The following is a 16848-nucleotide window of genomic DNA, read 5'->3' as shown; positions in this document are numbered from 1 at the left end:
ACAGAGCTTTCTCAATTAAGATGCCAAGGTTGTAGTATCGCCTCCTGAAAGAAACTTGCCTAGTGACATTCTTATGGTTTGGCCTGGTCAGATATTTTGTTATCACATTGTATTCAACACGTCAAACTTTGCTGGTTTTTTTTCTGTATGCTACACCTATTTTTGTTATTTCCTCCTACTTCCACCACTAAAAGCTCTCCTTAAAGCTGACATACAAATCTTGCCAGTAAAGTTAAATCTTTGGGAAATTTAATTCGCTAAACGTGTGGACAATATAGAAAAGGGACTTCATATTTACCATTTGCCTTATCATTTAGCATAAGTCAATTGTAGGAATCGGATGCTTCTGTGTAAAAGGCTTCTCCATAACAGGGATTTTATTTATCATATAACATTATGATCTGGTTTCTCACTCATTTTTTTAAAATGTTGGTTTACAATTTTTATTTGCTTGCATTTTGAAAGATGTGGCAAGCCTTAATAGTAGCATGTATGACACAATGCTATTGCAAAAATAGTTTCAATCTATATGAACAATTCCCATATTCACATCTGCATTAAATATACAATCTTTAGAGCTAACGTTTCTTACATCCGAAGATTTTTCACAAATAAAATAAAATGATAATTCTGTGCCTAAAGTGTTGCAAATAATATAACAAAGACTGTCTGTGTAAACCTAAGTAGTTCTGTTTACTTTATAAAGAGGCCAGTCAAGAATGAAACTGAACACATGACTTATTTGTGGTTTCTGTGGCATTAAGATTAATGGGCTTTTCCTAATCCTGTTTAGATTGGAACTGAAAGCTCAAGTCTAGACCAAAAACGAGCATCAACCCAGCGAAAGATAACAAGAGAGGCTGGGCCCCATTGCAACCCAAAGGAATGCTGGCGTTCTGAAGGTAGGGGACCATCTGCAAACAGATCCTTATAATTCCACCTGCTAGGATCAGCATTTGCAAAACAAAACAAAAAACAAAACAAAACTCAACAACAACAACAATTTGGAAGCAAGAATAAAATGTATAAATCAAATGTCTGGAAATTCTCATTAGAGGTCATCTACTCTTCCTCCAACTTTTTAAATTTGTTAAATCATAGACAACCATTCAGTGGAATGGATTCTTAAATGTTAGTACTGGAAGCAATGTTAAATTGGAGGATAAGATTCAATTTCATCTACAGAGCCTAGTACCATTGACATAATAAGATGTTTGGAATGGATAGAATATTGAAACACATAACTTGCAGCACAGGTGTGAGATCAATCAAATTATATTTCAAAACACCATCACAACACAACGTTGCTTGTCAATTTCCCTTCTCACACTCGCTACTCTTGAAAAACAAATTCATAGGGTTAACAAACATGTTAACAGGATTGATCAAAGCATAGCTAAAGCAATATATTAAACATTAACTTCAATGAGAAGAGAAAATACAGCAGTATGCAACATGCAAACTTAGTTGGCTTTAAGCAGTTCAGTTAAACAGTATCTGACTGTCACTGTTAAAAGTCTATATGAATTATATGTAAAGCTTAAATAGAAATGGTAAGCACAGTACAATTATTAACATATCTATTTAACTGCGCAGGACTGAGTTAGATTTTAGTTTTGTGGGTTTTATCTTGGGTTTTAATTTTTATATTTTTAATTAAGGCTTTTGAATAAGTTTTTTAATTGTTTTTAGAATTGTATTTATTGTATTTTTTGTTTTTTAAATGCCTGTAAACCGCCCTGAGTCCTTTGGGAGATAGGGCGGTATATAAATATAAACAATAATAATAATAATAATAATAATAATAACAAGGAAGGGGGAAAAATGAATGCCAAATAATGTTGCTAAGCAGAAATAAAAGTTTCATGCAATGGTTTCTCTTCCAATCAAAATTGGAATCCCATCACCTAGCACTGCTCCAGAGGGGAAAACTCTTTCATTCTGCCTATGCTTTAATCTCCCCAAATCTTCTTCAGACAATGGGGAATCCTCATGAGCTACATGGGAGAAGGCAAAGGGGGTGCATACAAAAGAAGAAATGGAAATAAAATGCCATTCACTTTTATTCATAAAAAACATTTGCTGGATCAAAAGGGCTTTTATGGACAATCTGTTTAACCTAATGTACTCTCTTTCGAGTTTTTACAAGGACCTCTTCTAAAAGACAACGCATTACCTATTATGTGTTATTCTTAGGAAGGAAACTGTACCATAGAAGCCTTCAAAAACTTCTTTGCCAATAGAATGAAAAATTATAGTAAGTTTTAGGTGGAGTTTTCTGTTAAACCTACATAGGGCTATGTCGAAATCATGCTGTTCTAACTCAAAACAGACTTAAGTAACAGAAGAATCATACTTTGCATTCCTTTTTTTTCCCATTTCCACCCTGGTGTTTGAAATACATATTTAAATTTGGTCTAGTGTGATCTAGTGGTTAAGGGCTTAGAAACCAAGAGACTGGGACCCAAAGATGCTTTCAAAAGTTTAGTTGCCTTTTGAAAAGGTACCTTTGGGACAACCATGACCTGGATGGCTGAAAATCTCCATAGACAAGAGACTGTGAGTTCTAATTCTGCCTTCCCATGAAAGCCAGCTGGGTGACCTTGAACCATCACTCTCTCTCAGCCCAACCCACTTCACAATATTGTTGCTGGGGGAAAACAGAAGAAGAAACAAGTATTTTTACCACCTTGTGTTATTTATAAAAATAATCAAGGCAGGTTATAAAATAAAGCAAGCAAACAAACAAAATAAAATTATTACTTACCTACTATCTGTCCTCTAACTGTATCGTTGTCATTCGGCCCAAGTTTGCACAAATCTAACCTCTGATCTATAAAAAAAACCAAGGCAGTGCACCTTATTTCTACGTAATGATCATGTAAGGTAATTTCTATGGCAAAATACATATTGCTGAATTAAACATTTCTAGAATTTCAAAAGAAGATGAAGAGCATACTGGTCTTCCCAAAGCCACTTTGGTCTAGTGGTTAAAGTACTAGGCTATGAGTTCAAGTCCTGCCTTAGGCATGGATGACTATGGGCCAGTCACTCTCTCTCAGCTCAACCCACCTCACAAGGGGTTGTTGTTGTGGTAAAAAAAATCGGAGGAAATTGTGGTGGATATGCTTGCTGCCTTATTTGTAAAAACAATAAAGGCAGGATACAAATAAATAAATCACAAATAAATTATAATTTCCACAGAACTAACTTTAAAGTCTCTTTAAAAAGCTTACTCCAAAATACCAAAGTACTTTTGTTCTGCCTACTTACAACCAGTGTCTTTGAGGCGGTTGATAGCATTAGAAAGAAGTCTCACACAACCCAGAAAACCAGCTCCCTGTTTTTTATGGATTTTCTTGTGGTTCCATACACTGATTGTTATAGAGTCAGACTTTCCAATGTATCTAAGGGGGGAGAAAAAAGACAGGAATCAGCAATAAAACATATGTTGACTGCATACCTCTAAAAGTCTATTAGAACACAATTTTTGACTGCAAATTTTTTGAGAGCTTCATAACATAAAAATTATTTTTATTATTTTTATTTTATGCTGAAGAGGTCAAATGCATTATACGCAGTTGTGTCTCCATCATAATTTGCTCATAAAAAGATTCTACTTGAAAAAATGTCAAAGGAGCTTTTTAAAAATATCTTATGTAAATCATACATGGCTGACATCCTTTGGCTAGACAGTCACAGTCTGTCAAACAGAAAAAAATGGTATGTTGTTGAGTGTTTAATTTGGAGGACGAGTTGTAACACTTAAGAATTATGTTTCTCTCTGGGAGATGTTTAGTAAGCCTCTCCCATTACACGCATTCTGTCATAGTACAAACATCTAAGTATTCGATTTACTGAAACATCCTTCTAGATTAACTCATTTAAATTGTTTATTCACCCATAACACATTAGAGTTGCAATACATTATAATAAAGGTAGTCCTTGACTTACAACAGTTTGTTTAGTGACCTTTCAAAAGTTTAGTTGCCTTTTGAAAAGGTACCTTTGGGACAACCATGACCTGGATGGCTGAAAATCTCCATAGACAAGAGACTGTGAGTTCTAATTCTGCCTTCCCATGAAAGCCAGCTGGGTGACCTTGAACCATCACTCTCTCTCAGCCCAACCCACTTCACAATATTGTTGCTGGGGGAAAACAGAAGAAGAAACAAGTATTTTTACCACCTTGTGTTATTTATAAAAATAATCAAGGCAGGTTATAAAATAAAGCAAGCAAACAAACAAAATAAAATTATTACTTACCTACTATCTGTCCTCTAACTGTATCGTTGTCATTCGGCCCAAGTTTGCACAAATCTAACCTCTGATCTATAAAAAAAACCAAGGCAGTGCACCTTATTTCTACGTAATGATCATGTAAGGTAATTTCTATGGCAAAATACATATTGCTGAATTAAACATTTCTAGAATTTCAAAAGAAGATGAAGAGCATACTGGTCTTCCCAAAGCCACTTTGGTCTAGTGGTTAAAGTACTAGGCTATGAGTTCAAGTCCTGCCTTAGGCATGGATGACTATGGGCCAGTCACTCTCTCTCAGCTCAACCCACCTCACAAGGGGTTGTTGTTGTGGTAAAAAAAATCGGAGGAAATTGTGGTGGATATGCTTGCTGCCTTATTTGTAAAAACAATAAAGGCAGGATACAAATAAATAAATCACAAATAAATTATAATTTCCACAGAACTAACTTTAAAGTCTCTTTAAAAAGCTTACTCCAAAATACCAAAGTACTTTTGTTCTGCCTACTTACAACCAGTGTCTTTGAGGCGGTTGATAGCATTAGAAAGAAGTCTCACACAACCCAGAAAACCAGCTCCCTGTTTTTTATGGATTTTCTTGTGGTTCCATACACTGATTGTTATAGAGTCAGACTTTCCAATGTATCTAAGGGGGGAGAAAAAAGACAGGAATCAGCAATAAAACATATGTTGACTGCATACCTCTAAAAGTCTATTAGAACACAATTTTTGACTGCAAATTTTTTGAGAGCTTCATAACATAAAAATTATTTTTATTATTTTTATTTTATGCTGAAGAGGTCAAATGCATTATACGCAGTTGTGTCTCCATCATAATTTGCTCATAAAAAGATTCTACTTGAAAAAATGTCAAAGGAGCTTTTTAAAAATATCTTATGTAAATCATACATGGCTGACATCCTTTGGCTAGACAGTCACAGTCTGTCAAACAGAAAAAAATGGTATGTTGTTGAGTGTTTAATTTGGAGGACGAGTTGTAACACTTAAGAATTATGTTTCTCTCTGGGAGATGTTTAGTAAGCCTCTCCCATTACACGCATTCTGTCATAGTACAAACATCTAAGTATTCGATTTACTGAAACATCCTTCTAGATTAACTCATTTAAATTGTTTATTCACCCATAACACATTAGAGTTGCAATACATTATAATAAAGGTAGTCCTTGACTTACAACAGTTTGTTTAGTGACCTTTCAAAGTTACAACAGCACTGAAAAATGTGACTTATGATCATTTTTCACAGTTACAACCTGTGCAGCATCCCCATGGTCATGTGATCAAAATTCAGATGTTTGGCATTTGGTTCATATTGATCCCAATGTCATGAGATCATCTTTTGCAACCTTCCCACAAGCAAAGTCAATGGGGAAGCCAGATTCACTTACCAACTGCAGTGATTCACTTAACAACTTAGGCAAGAAAAGTCGTAAAATGGGGCAAAACTCACTTAACAAATGTCTCACTTAACAACAGAAATTTGGGGCTTAACTCTGGTTGTAAGTTGAGGACGACTTGTATAAATGCTCTCATAGTTTACAAATCAATTGCTGATTATTTTCCAAGTCTTAGAATGTTATCCTTTTGGAAAAGACTATTCATATAATGATGCCTTCAACTTGTTTCTACATACAATTTCTGTTATCAAACACAAAGGTTTCAGTTGAATATCCACATATATATGATGGGAACAGACGCATTGGAACTGCAGCCTTCCAATTACAAAAAAAAGGGGAAGAATGTCTTCTATGTGCTAGCTCCCCAAGAGGCACTCATGGGACTACGATTCCAGCAGATGGTGTCAGGAACTAGAGAGGAACTATTTCTTAATGTCACATGTAGTGTGCATTTTTGCCCATGTTCCAAGAAAATCAATGAAATTTTTATACACTACAGATAATCCACTCAAGATTATGACAGCTTAGAAAGGGTGCACCTCCTCAGTCACGTAATTCACACTTATAACTAATTGTCAAGTGCCCTGTGATCACGTGATTGCCATATGAGATCTTTTCCGCCAGGTTTCCCAGAAACTCACTGGGGAAGCTGGTAGGGAAGGTTACAAATTGCCCCCATTTATCATGCACTGGGAAGGGGGGGGGTGGAAATCCTTTATCAGGTTGTAGAAACGAAGCTCAGATCTTTAGGATCTCTATGTGTTTCTCCAACCCAGTGCAGGAGTTCCCTTCCACACATGGAGAAGAGAAGAACTTCTGAGCTGGGCTGAAGAAATCATGAAGATTTTTAATACTTTAAAAAAAAAATTCCCAATCTAATAGGACAGCGATCCCCAACCTTTCCAGCTTGGTGGACTGGAGGGGGGGGGGGATGTTTCCGTGAGAGCGGTGGGCACACACATGACACACACAGCTCCATTTGGGAACATGCCACTCACACAAATGGAGCCTCACGCACAAGTGAGCCCTCCTCCACTCATGCAAGATGGAGCTGTATGTGCGTACTCGCCTGCCACTTCCACAGCCCCGTTCTGAATGGGGTGCAGCTCAGGGGTTGGGGAGCCCTGTAATAGGATGCCAGGGTAGAAATATATTAATTTCTTTAGGAAAATTTACTATTTTTAATATTGCTGTTGAAAGTTGCCCGATATGATTATTTAAGAGATTAGTCTTTTACGTATAGAGCTTTCAGAATTATGTCAAGGGCTACTAGTGCCCAACTTCATTTTCTTGGGTGCTATGTATAAACTTATGGTATATCAATTAATACTTAGGTAATGATATACTGGGATCATTAAAAGTAAACATACTGAGGTAATAACTGGCTTCTGAAACAACCAACTTTGGTTAAAGGAAGAATGCTATATATCTGTGGCACTAAAACTGTAGTAAAATGTCTCATCATCACTGATTACTACATATGATTTGAGAAGTTGATGTGAATTTGGTATCCAATAAATTTTATAATTCAGGTATCTCCACTCCTCATCCAGAATCTGCATTTTTGTCTCTATTTCCCAGCTGCCGCAAAAAATATACATACTTGTTTTCTCAGTTAAACACTTTTATTTTATACAAAAAAGCAGTATTTAAAAATTAGTATCTATGTGGTTGCTAAGAGTTGACAAGTGTAATGATCCATAACCAATCACTCAATCAGCAAACTCTATGCTTTAGCAATGAAAGACCAGCTACTTTATAAACAAACCAGAGAGCTAACACAGGCCTGCATTACTTTTCAGAGCAAAGACTGACTGATTTAATATATTTAATTTTTTTTAGCAATTACTCATCTTAAAGTTTGATCATATTTAGATAATCTCTATTTACACGTACAAGTCATAATGCTGATTCCACTTTGGATCAAGGGTATTCTTCACAGTATCAGTAGAATGGCACTGGCCAGATCCGTCCACCACCACTTTAGCAAATGGATCAGGAAGTCCTGTCAGGAAATACATAATACAATAAGGATGCTGCTAACTGATATCATTTTATTTGTGATGGCCCATTAGAAAGCATCTACATTTTCTAACCTATCTCCTTTTTAATCTAATGAACAAAGAAATCTCATTATGCTATCAATCTGGTTTTGAGAAATTTTTGTACTCAACTACATTAATATCTTTTATGTAAAAGTAGGATTTTATATAACGAATAAATTCTACTAGGAATTCCATTATTCATTTATTTATTCATTGCAAGATACAACCTATACTGAATTTATTTGGACATATATAATATTGTTTCAAGACTTTTCAGGCTATCAATGTTCTTCACAATTCTTCTCACAAGTCTAATGCTTTCAAGAACAGAAAGATTCAAAGTCAAGATAGCACTGAAGCCAGGGGTTTTTAATACACAACCTGTTTGCATCAGTTTTCAACAGTTCCCGAAAGCACTGCCCGGTTTCAGCACTTCACTGGATTGAGGAAAAACAGTGTTAACCACCATTTTTAGCAACAGCAGTCCACTTGTAAGTATGAGTTCTGACTTAAATACAAATTTGGGTTAAAGACAGATTTAAACAGAACTCATTTTTAATGAGGGGCTTCTTGAAGCATTTAATTGCAAAGGTAGAGATGAAAAGATAATCATTATGGAGCTCACACAGCTATTTATAAATATTTTGTAACACACATGAAACATCAGCAGGTGGCAGCATCTGGTTGACCTTGACTGGGCTTAGAAAGTTAATTAGGTCATCCTAATTACAGCAGAAGATGGATGGGAGACCAACAGGTAATTCCAATAGAGTAAGCTGAGGTTGGAGGTTGAAAAATATTCCATAAGTCTATCATGGCAAACCACATCCACACTAATGCCAAGAAAACTGCATGGATGTATTCATGAAGTTACCAATAATTGTACTTAACTGAAATGAGCTTGACTTTAGCAGCACTCATAGTCAAAGCAATTCTTTAATAAACAACAAATTTAGCCAAAAGAAACCAGTGTAAAATATTTAATGGCAGCAACTCTTTCTAACTTCTCTTATGCTAAATTTCCATGTTACTTTTAAAACTCAAGGGACTTTTGGGATGCTCCTTGATAACTACATGTAAAAAGTTAATGCTATGAAATGGATTATGACCTTCAATTTTAGTTCTGATTAAAGTATAATACCAATCCATTTTTAGATTTTAACGTCACAATAAATTGGCGTTTATGGCATTACAGAATTACAATTCTCAGCTTCTCTAGCAAACAAGGCCAATGTGAGAAAAGTTGGGATCTGATGCTCAACAAAAGATGGTGTCATTGACTGCCTACTCATATTGAGAAATGTACACTTTTCTTACAACATGGCTCTTTTATTTAATTTTCAAATTTAGATACCGCCCATCTCACGGACTCTGGGTTGTTTACAAATAAAAAATAAAAAATGATAAGATACATAAAGGGAAAGGTTTTTTTTTATTCCCCCTTTCTTTTAGGGGTTCAAAGCAGCATATATAACACTTCCTTCTCTAATTGGGTTGAGGGACAATAACTGAAACAAAGCCACCCAATAAGCTTCTATGGTTGAGAATGGACTCTCAGTTTTTCTGCTCTTCGTCCAGGGTCTTGACTATACCACACTGGCTTGTATTCAATATGCAAGTATATCAATATACTCTATTAGCACAGGCCATAAACAATACTTGAAGGTGAGTAGATAATCTGACTATATCAAGAGTCATTCTGTTTAATGGTTTATGAAATGCTACCTAGTAAAACAATATCTTTGTACTTGATCCCTCTCTAATACAGAAGGTATAAAAACAGAAAAGTGTACTTACGGAAAAAATCCTTTTTCACCAAATTTTTTGCACAGAGAACTGAAACCAAAACCAAGAAAAAAGCAATTATAGAATAACATTTTGAGTTTTAATGTATTTATTAAGTATTTCCAAATGTTCACAATCTCAGGCATATGTACCCATTGTAAATCTGGAAATGCAGGTACATCAGGCAGTTTACAGATCAAGGATCACAGCCATATTATAGAGATGGCATTCTGTTATTCAGTATCTTCATTCACTGGAATCGGCAGTGGAGAAACCAAGCTTGGCGCAGCCCACCCAAAAGCACCATTACTAAGATCATATCCATGCCTCTAAACAAATGTCATTGGCCAAAATATATGGAGTATACTTTTTGATTTATAAATTAAAAGCCAATTTCTATGTATGTTTATTCAATATATAGTGAGAAAAACACAACTAATATTATAGATTAGCTCTAAAAATGCTGTCATAACAATTCCTTTGTACCAATTAGAAAAAGGAAGTTATACAGCATATGGTATGCATAATGAGAAACAAAATCTGGCTGAAACCCTCAACTTATTCAACATTTTTGGAGCTTAAACAATACAGGATTTTAAGACTTAAGTGATAATACCAAGGAGGGAATCAAATTGGATGAAAGTAAAAATGAGAAAACCCCAAGAAAGATACCATACATATATATTTAAAAGATCTCTAGTCACAACATCGAATTCCTTGAATTTTAGTTTATTCAGAAGACAGTAAATGGGAACACTGGAAAATGTCTTCTTCCTAAATGTCATTCCATTATAGAGCCCAAAGATTATGTTTTAATAATCATGTGGTTTTTTTCACTTAACGATGGAGTTGCTGGTCCCAATTGTGATTGATAAGCAAGGACAAGCTATACAAGGCAAATGCTTAGAGACAGGTAAGCAAAAGCATCAGCAGCACAGAATGGCAAGTGCCAATTTTAAAAAAACCACTTTAATCTTTAAAAAAACCCTTAAAAATACAAATAAAAATACAAACTAAGAAAAAGATCTTAAATTATATTCCAGACAAAATGTCTAAATTCCAAAGTGTCTGTATATAATTCAACATCACATTAACATATTGAACATTTTCCCATAAATGTACTAATAAACATTAATTTATATCTCACTATTCCTAAATTAAGGGGCACAGTGGCTTAGGGGCTAAGACGTTGAGCTTGTCAGTCGAAAGGTCGGCAGTTCAGTGGTTCGAATCCCTAGTGCCGCGTAACAGGGTGAGCTCCTGTTACTTGTCCCAGCTTCTGCCAACCTAGCAATTCGAAAGCACGTAAAAAATGCAAGTAGAAAAATAGGGACCACCTTGGTGGGAAGGTAACAGCGTTCCGTGCGCCTCTGGCGTTTAGTCATGCCGGCCACATAACCACGGAGATGTCTTTGGGCAGCGCTGGCTCTTCAGCTTTGAAACGGAAATGGGCACTGCCCCCTAGAGTCGGGAACAACTAGCACATATGTGCGAGGGGAACCTTTACCTTTTATTCCTAAATTATATCCTACAATTCTTCTGGGAATGCAAGCATTCTGTCACTCACAGTATCCTCTCCTTCAGTTTTATCCCTGAAACAATAACTGTAGCTGACAGAGAGCTGGCGCAAAGTTACTCAAGGAGCTTTCTTAGCTAAGGAAGGACTTGAACCCAAGCCTCTCTGATCCTAATCCTAATCCTCTACCCATTACCCAATCCATTATACTGATATAAATGATAATACAACTTTAATTTTTCTCATTCACTCCATATTAATTCAGGGCACATAGAATCAAATTCAAATAAATTTTAAAAATATTATTTTGATTGTTAGCAAAACATTCAAAGATTGAACCTGAAAGCTCTGAAAGAATGTCTGAAAAAAATTAGGATAAGGTAGTTCTAAAATAGAGGAGTAGAGGAAAAGATTTTTGGCAAATATAGAAATGAGGCCAGCTAACTTTTCCAGTCTTGCCTGGCAGACAATAAAGTAAGCACCTAGTTGTGGCTAATACTAAACCGTGTCTAGTACATTGTATGAGCAGAGTTGATTTGCCTCAAATTCATTTCTTTTAACATAACATAGGCAAGGAAAGCTGATTGCCTTTGCTAAATATGTGTTGGAGGGATGTTTGCAGGGGAAGGGTTCTTTGTCAAGTTCGCCATGTTGTCCTTTTTCTTTCTCTACTAGTTCAGTTTTGCTTCTTGTTATATTGTTCTATATGTCCGGTGAATTATGAGCCACAAGCGTTGTCTGGAGTTGAATAGGATCAAGTTAAATAAATAAATAACTTTTCTCCACTGGTGTCTCCTCCTTGCTGAATTACTAGTTTCACCAATATTCTCCTTAGAATGTTCCAGAAGTATACGACAGACAAATCATTGTGTGATGGAGACCCTCATGGAAACTGCTGTGCCCGTGGATTACATGTACATAACAGGTACGATCGGGTAAATATTAGAAGCAAAAAGAACTATGGAAGAGCTTTTTAAGAAAAAGAAATGGAGAGACATTTTGTATAAAAATAATTAAATTATTAAAGCAGGCAAGTCCAACCCACAGCTAGTACTGCAGACCCATAAAACTGTTTTTAAAAAGTTTATTATTTAGATACATTGACATATGATATATTGATTGATGATAACATTTGTATCTCAAACCTAGATGTTCTGAGTTTGGTTGTTTTCTTGCAGACATTTCATTACCAGACTAGGTAACATCCCAGTGCTAGTAGGAAATGTGGTTTGCTCTCATTTTTACATTCTAGTGGCTCCCGTGTCAGTGTTGGTGGGAGTGGTCTTGGCGATTCCTTGATTGGGCTATTCTTTGCTTCTTGATTGTTGGTCTAATGTTAATCTTGGCGTTAATCTCTGCTCATCTGGGCATTGATTGCTGGTGAGTAGGTATTTGGTCTTTTTTGTTTCCTTTCTGGCTTTTTGATTGTCTCTTTTGAATGGTATGCAGATGTTGTTAATGTCTATGTTCCTGTTCATGGCTGCTAGTATATTGTATATTTTATATGTGGCCCAAGACAATTCCTCTTCACTTAATGCAGGCCAGGCAAGCCAAAAGGTTAGACAACCATGAAATAAGCATTTTATTTTTTTAATTAAATTCTATGTGCCAAGTTACATCTTGAAATAAAATACTAGATTCCACACTATTCTCCAGTAATTAAGAAGTAAATAATTATCTGAAGGTGACTGTTAAGAACCTACTGAATCATTTTGTATCCTTGTCTTCTCTTCCCCACGTTGTTTGGATACCGACAAGTATTGGCATCACCAGATGTCTTTATACTATATTTTACAATATTTATTATCACCATATCACCTGTTCATATACATTGCTACTTTTTACTGGCAAAATCCCCACTTATTTCAAAATTAAATTTTTTTGATTTTAACATTACCTTAAGAGAAGGTAAAAAGAAATAGCCCAATAAACAATAAATGGAATTCTTGAATCAAATTCATGGCTTTAGAAAAATAATGTCTCCTTCAAATCAAGCTCTACTCCTACCAACTGTATGGACACATCCATGTACTTTTCTTGGCAGCAATACTCTACAGAAATTGTTTGCAATTCCTTCCTTTTGCTTCTTTGTTTTTTGACTTGCAATCTCTCACCCAGAGCTGTCAGTAGCCTAGTACTAATCCTGCTTAACTTTTAAGCCCAGACAAGGTCATTCAAGTGCTCCCACCTGTTAAGACATAACCTTAACCTAGTTTTAAGCAAAATAATCTTTCCAAATTTCTTATTTCTTAACATGGAATGAGACTATTTATATATTTCTGAGTTTTAAAAAGTAGTATTCAGGAACAAAGAGTGGCAGAATATGAAGCAGAATTTGTGAAGAACTGACTTTTGTTCTAATGCAATAACAGTATCATTCACTACCAGGGTATAACAGTGCAGCTATGAAAGAACTTTTTTTAAGTGGGGCAAAATGCATTTATAATCACAAAACTGCAGGTTTTAAAAGTAACATTTTAGAATAAAAAGTACATACAGCTATTGCATGACTTTCTTTTAAGATGTAGTTGTGTTTTTCTAAACAACTCAAATTGAGTTTGTTTTATTTATTATCACCGGTGTTCATTAATTTTCATGTTTTAATCTTCAGCTACCTTCTGATCTTCCCTACATAGCAGCCTAAAGCATTTTAAAAAGATAAAAAGTGAAGTGAAAATGATCCTTAAAAATGAACAAATAAAAAACTCTCACTCCCTTAGTCAACAAAAAGAAAACAGAGGATAACGTGTATTTCCTCTTTATTCCTCTTGCCTTTATCGCAATTCAGAGAAAATAGAGGAAAGTAATTAGCTTTTTATGTATCTTTTTTGCACTCTAATCATCCTATGCTGCTTTTGACTATAATAAAGTTTGTTTGATTGTTCAGTAAAATAATACTGCATTGCAGGACTGCACATACCAAAAAAAAACTAATGGAAATTCAAATCAACAACAAAAATAAAACCTTGGGGAAAAAGATCTGAAAAACACTGGAGGCCACAAGAAAAATATTTTCAAGAAAACAAGTTTGGAATTTCTGTTCGTACCCTAGTAATGAAGCAGACGGAACACTAACAACAAATTTATCTGCTACTATCTCACAGCTGAAAACTAAGGCTTGGCAAGACCTTATAATTTGTTTAGCATGCATAAAGCTTTTAATGCAATACATTAAGATTTTTAAAAATAAAAATAAAAACTATACTATTTTTACCCCAAAAGATTTTTTTAAAAAAATCTAATAACAATGCTTTTTCATTTTCAAATTCCAATGTATTTTTCTACATCAGCAATATGATTTGATATTATTATTATAATATTCAGAAGTAGTAATTTCTAGGCTAACAAAGAACAATCAGCTTTCTGATGTCATTATGCCAAAGAAAAAAGCATCATTATATCCAAACCTATTTATTTAAAAAAAATTCTAAATAACACAACATCCTCTTTCTCAGAGGAATGCATATGGTAGAGGAAATGGGCAAACTGAAAAGGGAAGTTCACAACCCACTTCAAATAACAATTCAGCTTCTACTCAAAATAATATTCTACTGGAATTCATTAGCATAGTATTCCCTGATTGGTTCCCTTCTGTTTGCATATATAATTAAAATATATATCCCAGCTGTAGAAACACAATGCTACACTGCTGTTAATATGTGTTGTACAAGCTATGCTTTAATCTGAATAAATCTCCAACTGCTCTATTGCCTCTGCCAAAAATTTCCCTTTCCCTCCAGACAGTGGTTGTATTCCAATTATGCTGTTGATTGGAATGAAACTGCTGGAAGGGAGGGAATTAGAAAAATAGAAAACTCTCCATTTCAAAATACTACTCCTGAAATCAGAGAGCAGCACTGGCAATTCAAAGGCAGGGATATTAAAATATTTGGTGGCTTCTTTCCCCTCTTTTCAGAAGAGAACATAATTCTTTTAAGTTTCTCCATCCAAATGTCTATGTGCTCACAAAGCAACAGAGCCATATTTAGGGTTTTTTTTAATGTAACATTGTAATATGCCTTCCAAAAAATTATAAACCAAGCTAACAAGACTAGGAATATTCACTTAACATCATTCAAATATCCCTGCCTGTACAACTTGATAAAAATTGAAATATTTCTCCAACATAAAATGTTCTCAACTACCCAAAAAAAAAAATATCCCCAAACCCACAATTCCCCTAAGCATTAATTTTCACCCAAGAGAATGACAAAAACTGGTCATTGCACAAGGGAGAGTTCGTTTGCTTTTACCACATTCTCTTATATAAGATCACACAGCTCAAGATTCCTCTTAGATCCCCAGAAGATCTTCAAGGACTACTGGGGCTAGAACAGGAAAGCAGATAAGAAAGATGTCTTTAGTCATTTTACCAAATTAAAGTCAGTAGAGTTTTTTTATTTGTAAACTTTTCCTTGTTTCCTCATAAACACATTTTGTAGTTTTACTATATGCACATAATTAATGTCATTTAAACAAGGGGCTTTCTTTAGAAGAAAGCATATCAGACATCTACCAAATACCAGTGGTATGCAGGGGTGAAATCCAGCAGGTTCTGACAGGTTCTGGAGAACCGGTAGCGGAAATTTTGAGTAGTTCGGAAAACCAGCAAATACCACCTCTGGCTGGCCCCAGAGTGGGGAGGAAATGGGGATTTTATAGTCACCTTCCCCTGGAGTGGGGTGGGAATGGAGATTTTGTAGTATCCTTCCCCTGCCACACCCACCAAGCCACACCCACCAAGCCACACCATGCCCACCAAGCCACACCCACAGAACCGGTGGTAAAAAAAATTGGATTTCACCACTGAGTGTATGGCATACCATTTTTGAATATCAGGGGAGTCTGAAAAGAATTAGTGATATAGTCCAGCTTTTTACTGAGAGAAAATATTTGTTGTTTGGTTACATATATTCATCTTCTCCATCTTCTCCATATATTCATTTTCTTATATCTCAATTGGAATGTTTAATTGGTCTTGAAGATGAGCTACTGTATACAGGCAGTCCTCAACTTAAAACAGTTCATTTAGTGACCGAAGTTACAACGGTATTGAAAAAAGTGACCATTTTTCACACTTATGACCATTGCAGCATTCTCAGAGTCAAGCAACCAAATTTTTGCAGATGCTTGGCAACTGATTCACGGTTGCACTGTCCTGGGGTCATGTGATTCTCCTTTTGCGACCTTCTGACAAGGAAAGTCAATGGGGAAGCCAGATTTGCTTAACAACCGGGTTACTAACTTAATAACTAAAGTGACTCACTTAACAAATGTGGCAAGGTCGGTCATAAAATGGGGCAAAACTCACTTAACAAAGGTTTTGTTTAGCAATATAAATTTTGGGGTCAATTGTGGTTGTAAATTCAGGACCACCTGTACAGGAAGTCCTCAATTTACCACTGGTTGCTTAGCATTCATTCAAAGTTACAGAGACCCCAAAAAGCTACAACCCCATTCTGAAGTTGGATTTTCCCCACCATCACATGACCACATTTAGGGCACTTGGCAAATGATCCACATTTACAGCTGTTCGCAGCATCTCATGGTCATATGATTAGGATTTACAACTATTTTGCTGGAAACTGGCATTTACTTTCCATTTAGGGCATAAGACACCTCATAGCAATCGATGGGTTTGCTTAACAACCGCTGCGAAAAAAGTGTAAAATTGGTGGTAACCTGCTTTATGATTATCATGACAAATAAACAGGCTCAATAATTGACAGGCTCAATTACAGTCATAACTCAAGAACCACCTGTATCTGCTACAACATGATCAGTCATCTAATTCAATATGAAACTGCTTACGCAGCCCTCATTTGTT

At 35.5% G+C, this 16848-nt stretch overlaps 1 protein-coding gene across 1 annotated transcript in view; it reads right to left on the bottom strand.

The window, feature by feature from the left end:
* The window catches only part of SMURF2 (SMAD specific E3 ubiquitin protein ligase 2), a 75909-nt gene that overhangs the window by 37412 nt on the left and 21649 nt on the right, over positions 1–16848 (bottom strand). Inside the window, exons 2-5 of the mRNA XM_058171288.1 lie at positions 9518–9556; positions 7572–7680; positions 4773–4906; positions 4267–4332 (exon numbers count right to left, since the gene is read on the bottom strand). Of these exons, the coding sequence (XP_058027271.1) occupies positions 4267–4332; positions 4773–4906; positions 7572–7680; positions 9518–9556 (348 nt within the window). The remainder of the gene's footprint in view (positions 1–4266; positions 4333–4772; positions 4907–7571; positions 7681–9517; positions 9557–16848) is intronic.

Source organism: Ahaetulla prasina, chromosome 2 (assembly GCF_028640845.1).
Source record: "Ahaetulla prasina isolate Xishuangbanna chromosome 2, ASM2864084v1, whole genome shotgun sequence".
Taxonomy (NCBI): Eukaryota; Metazoa; Chordata; class Lepidosauria; order Squamata; family Colubridae; genus Ahaetulla; species Ahaetulla prasina.
Note: the sequence above shows the minus strand (reverse complement) of the source record. Positions and strands in the feature narration are given on the sequence as shown.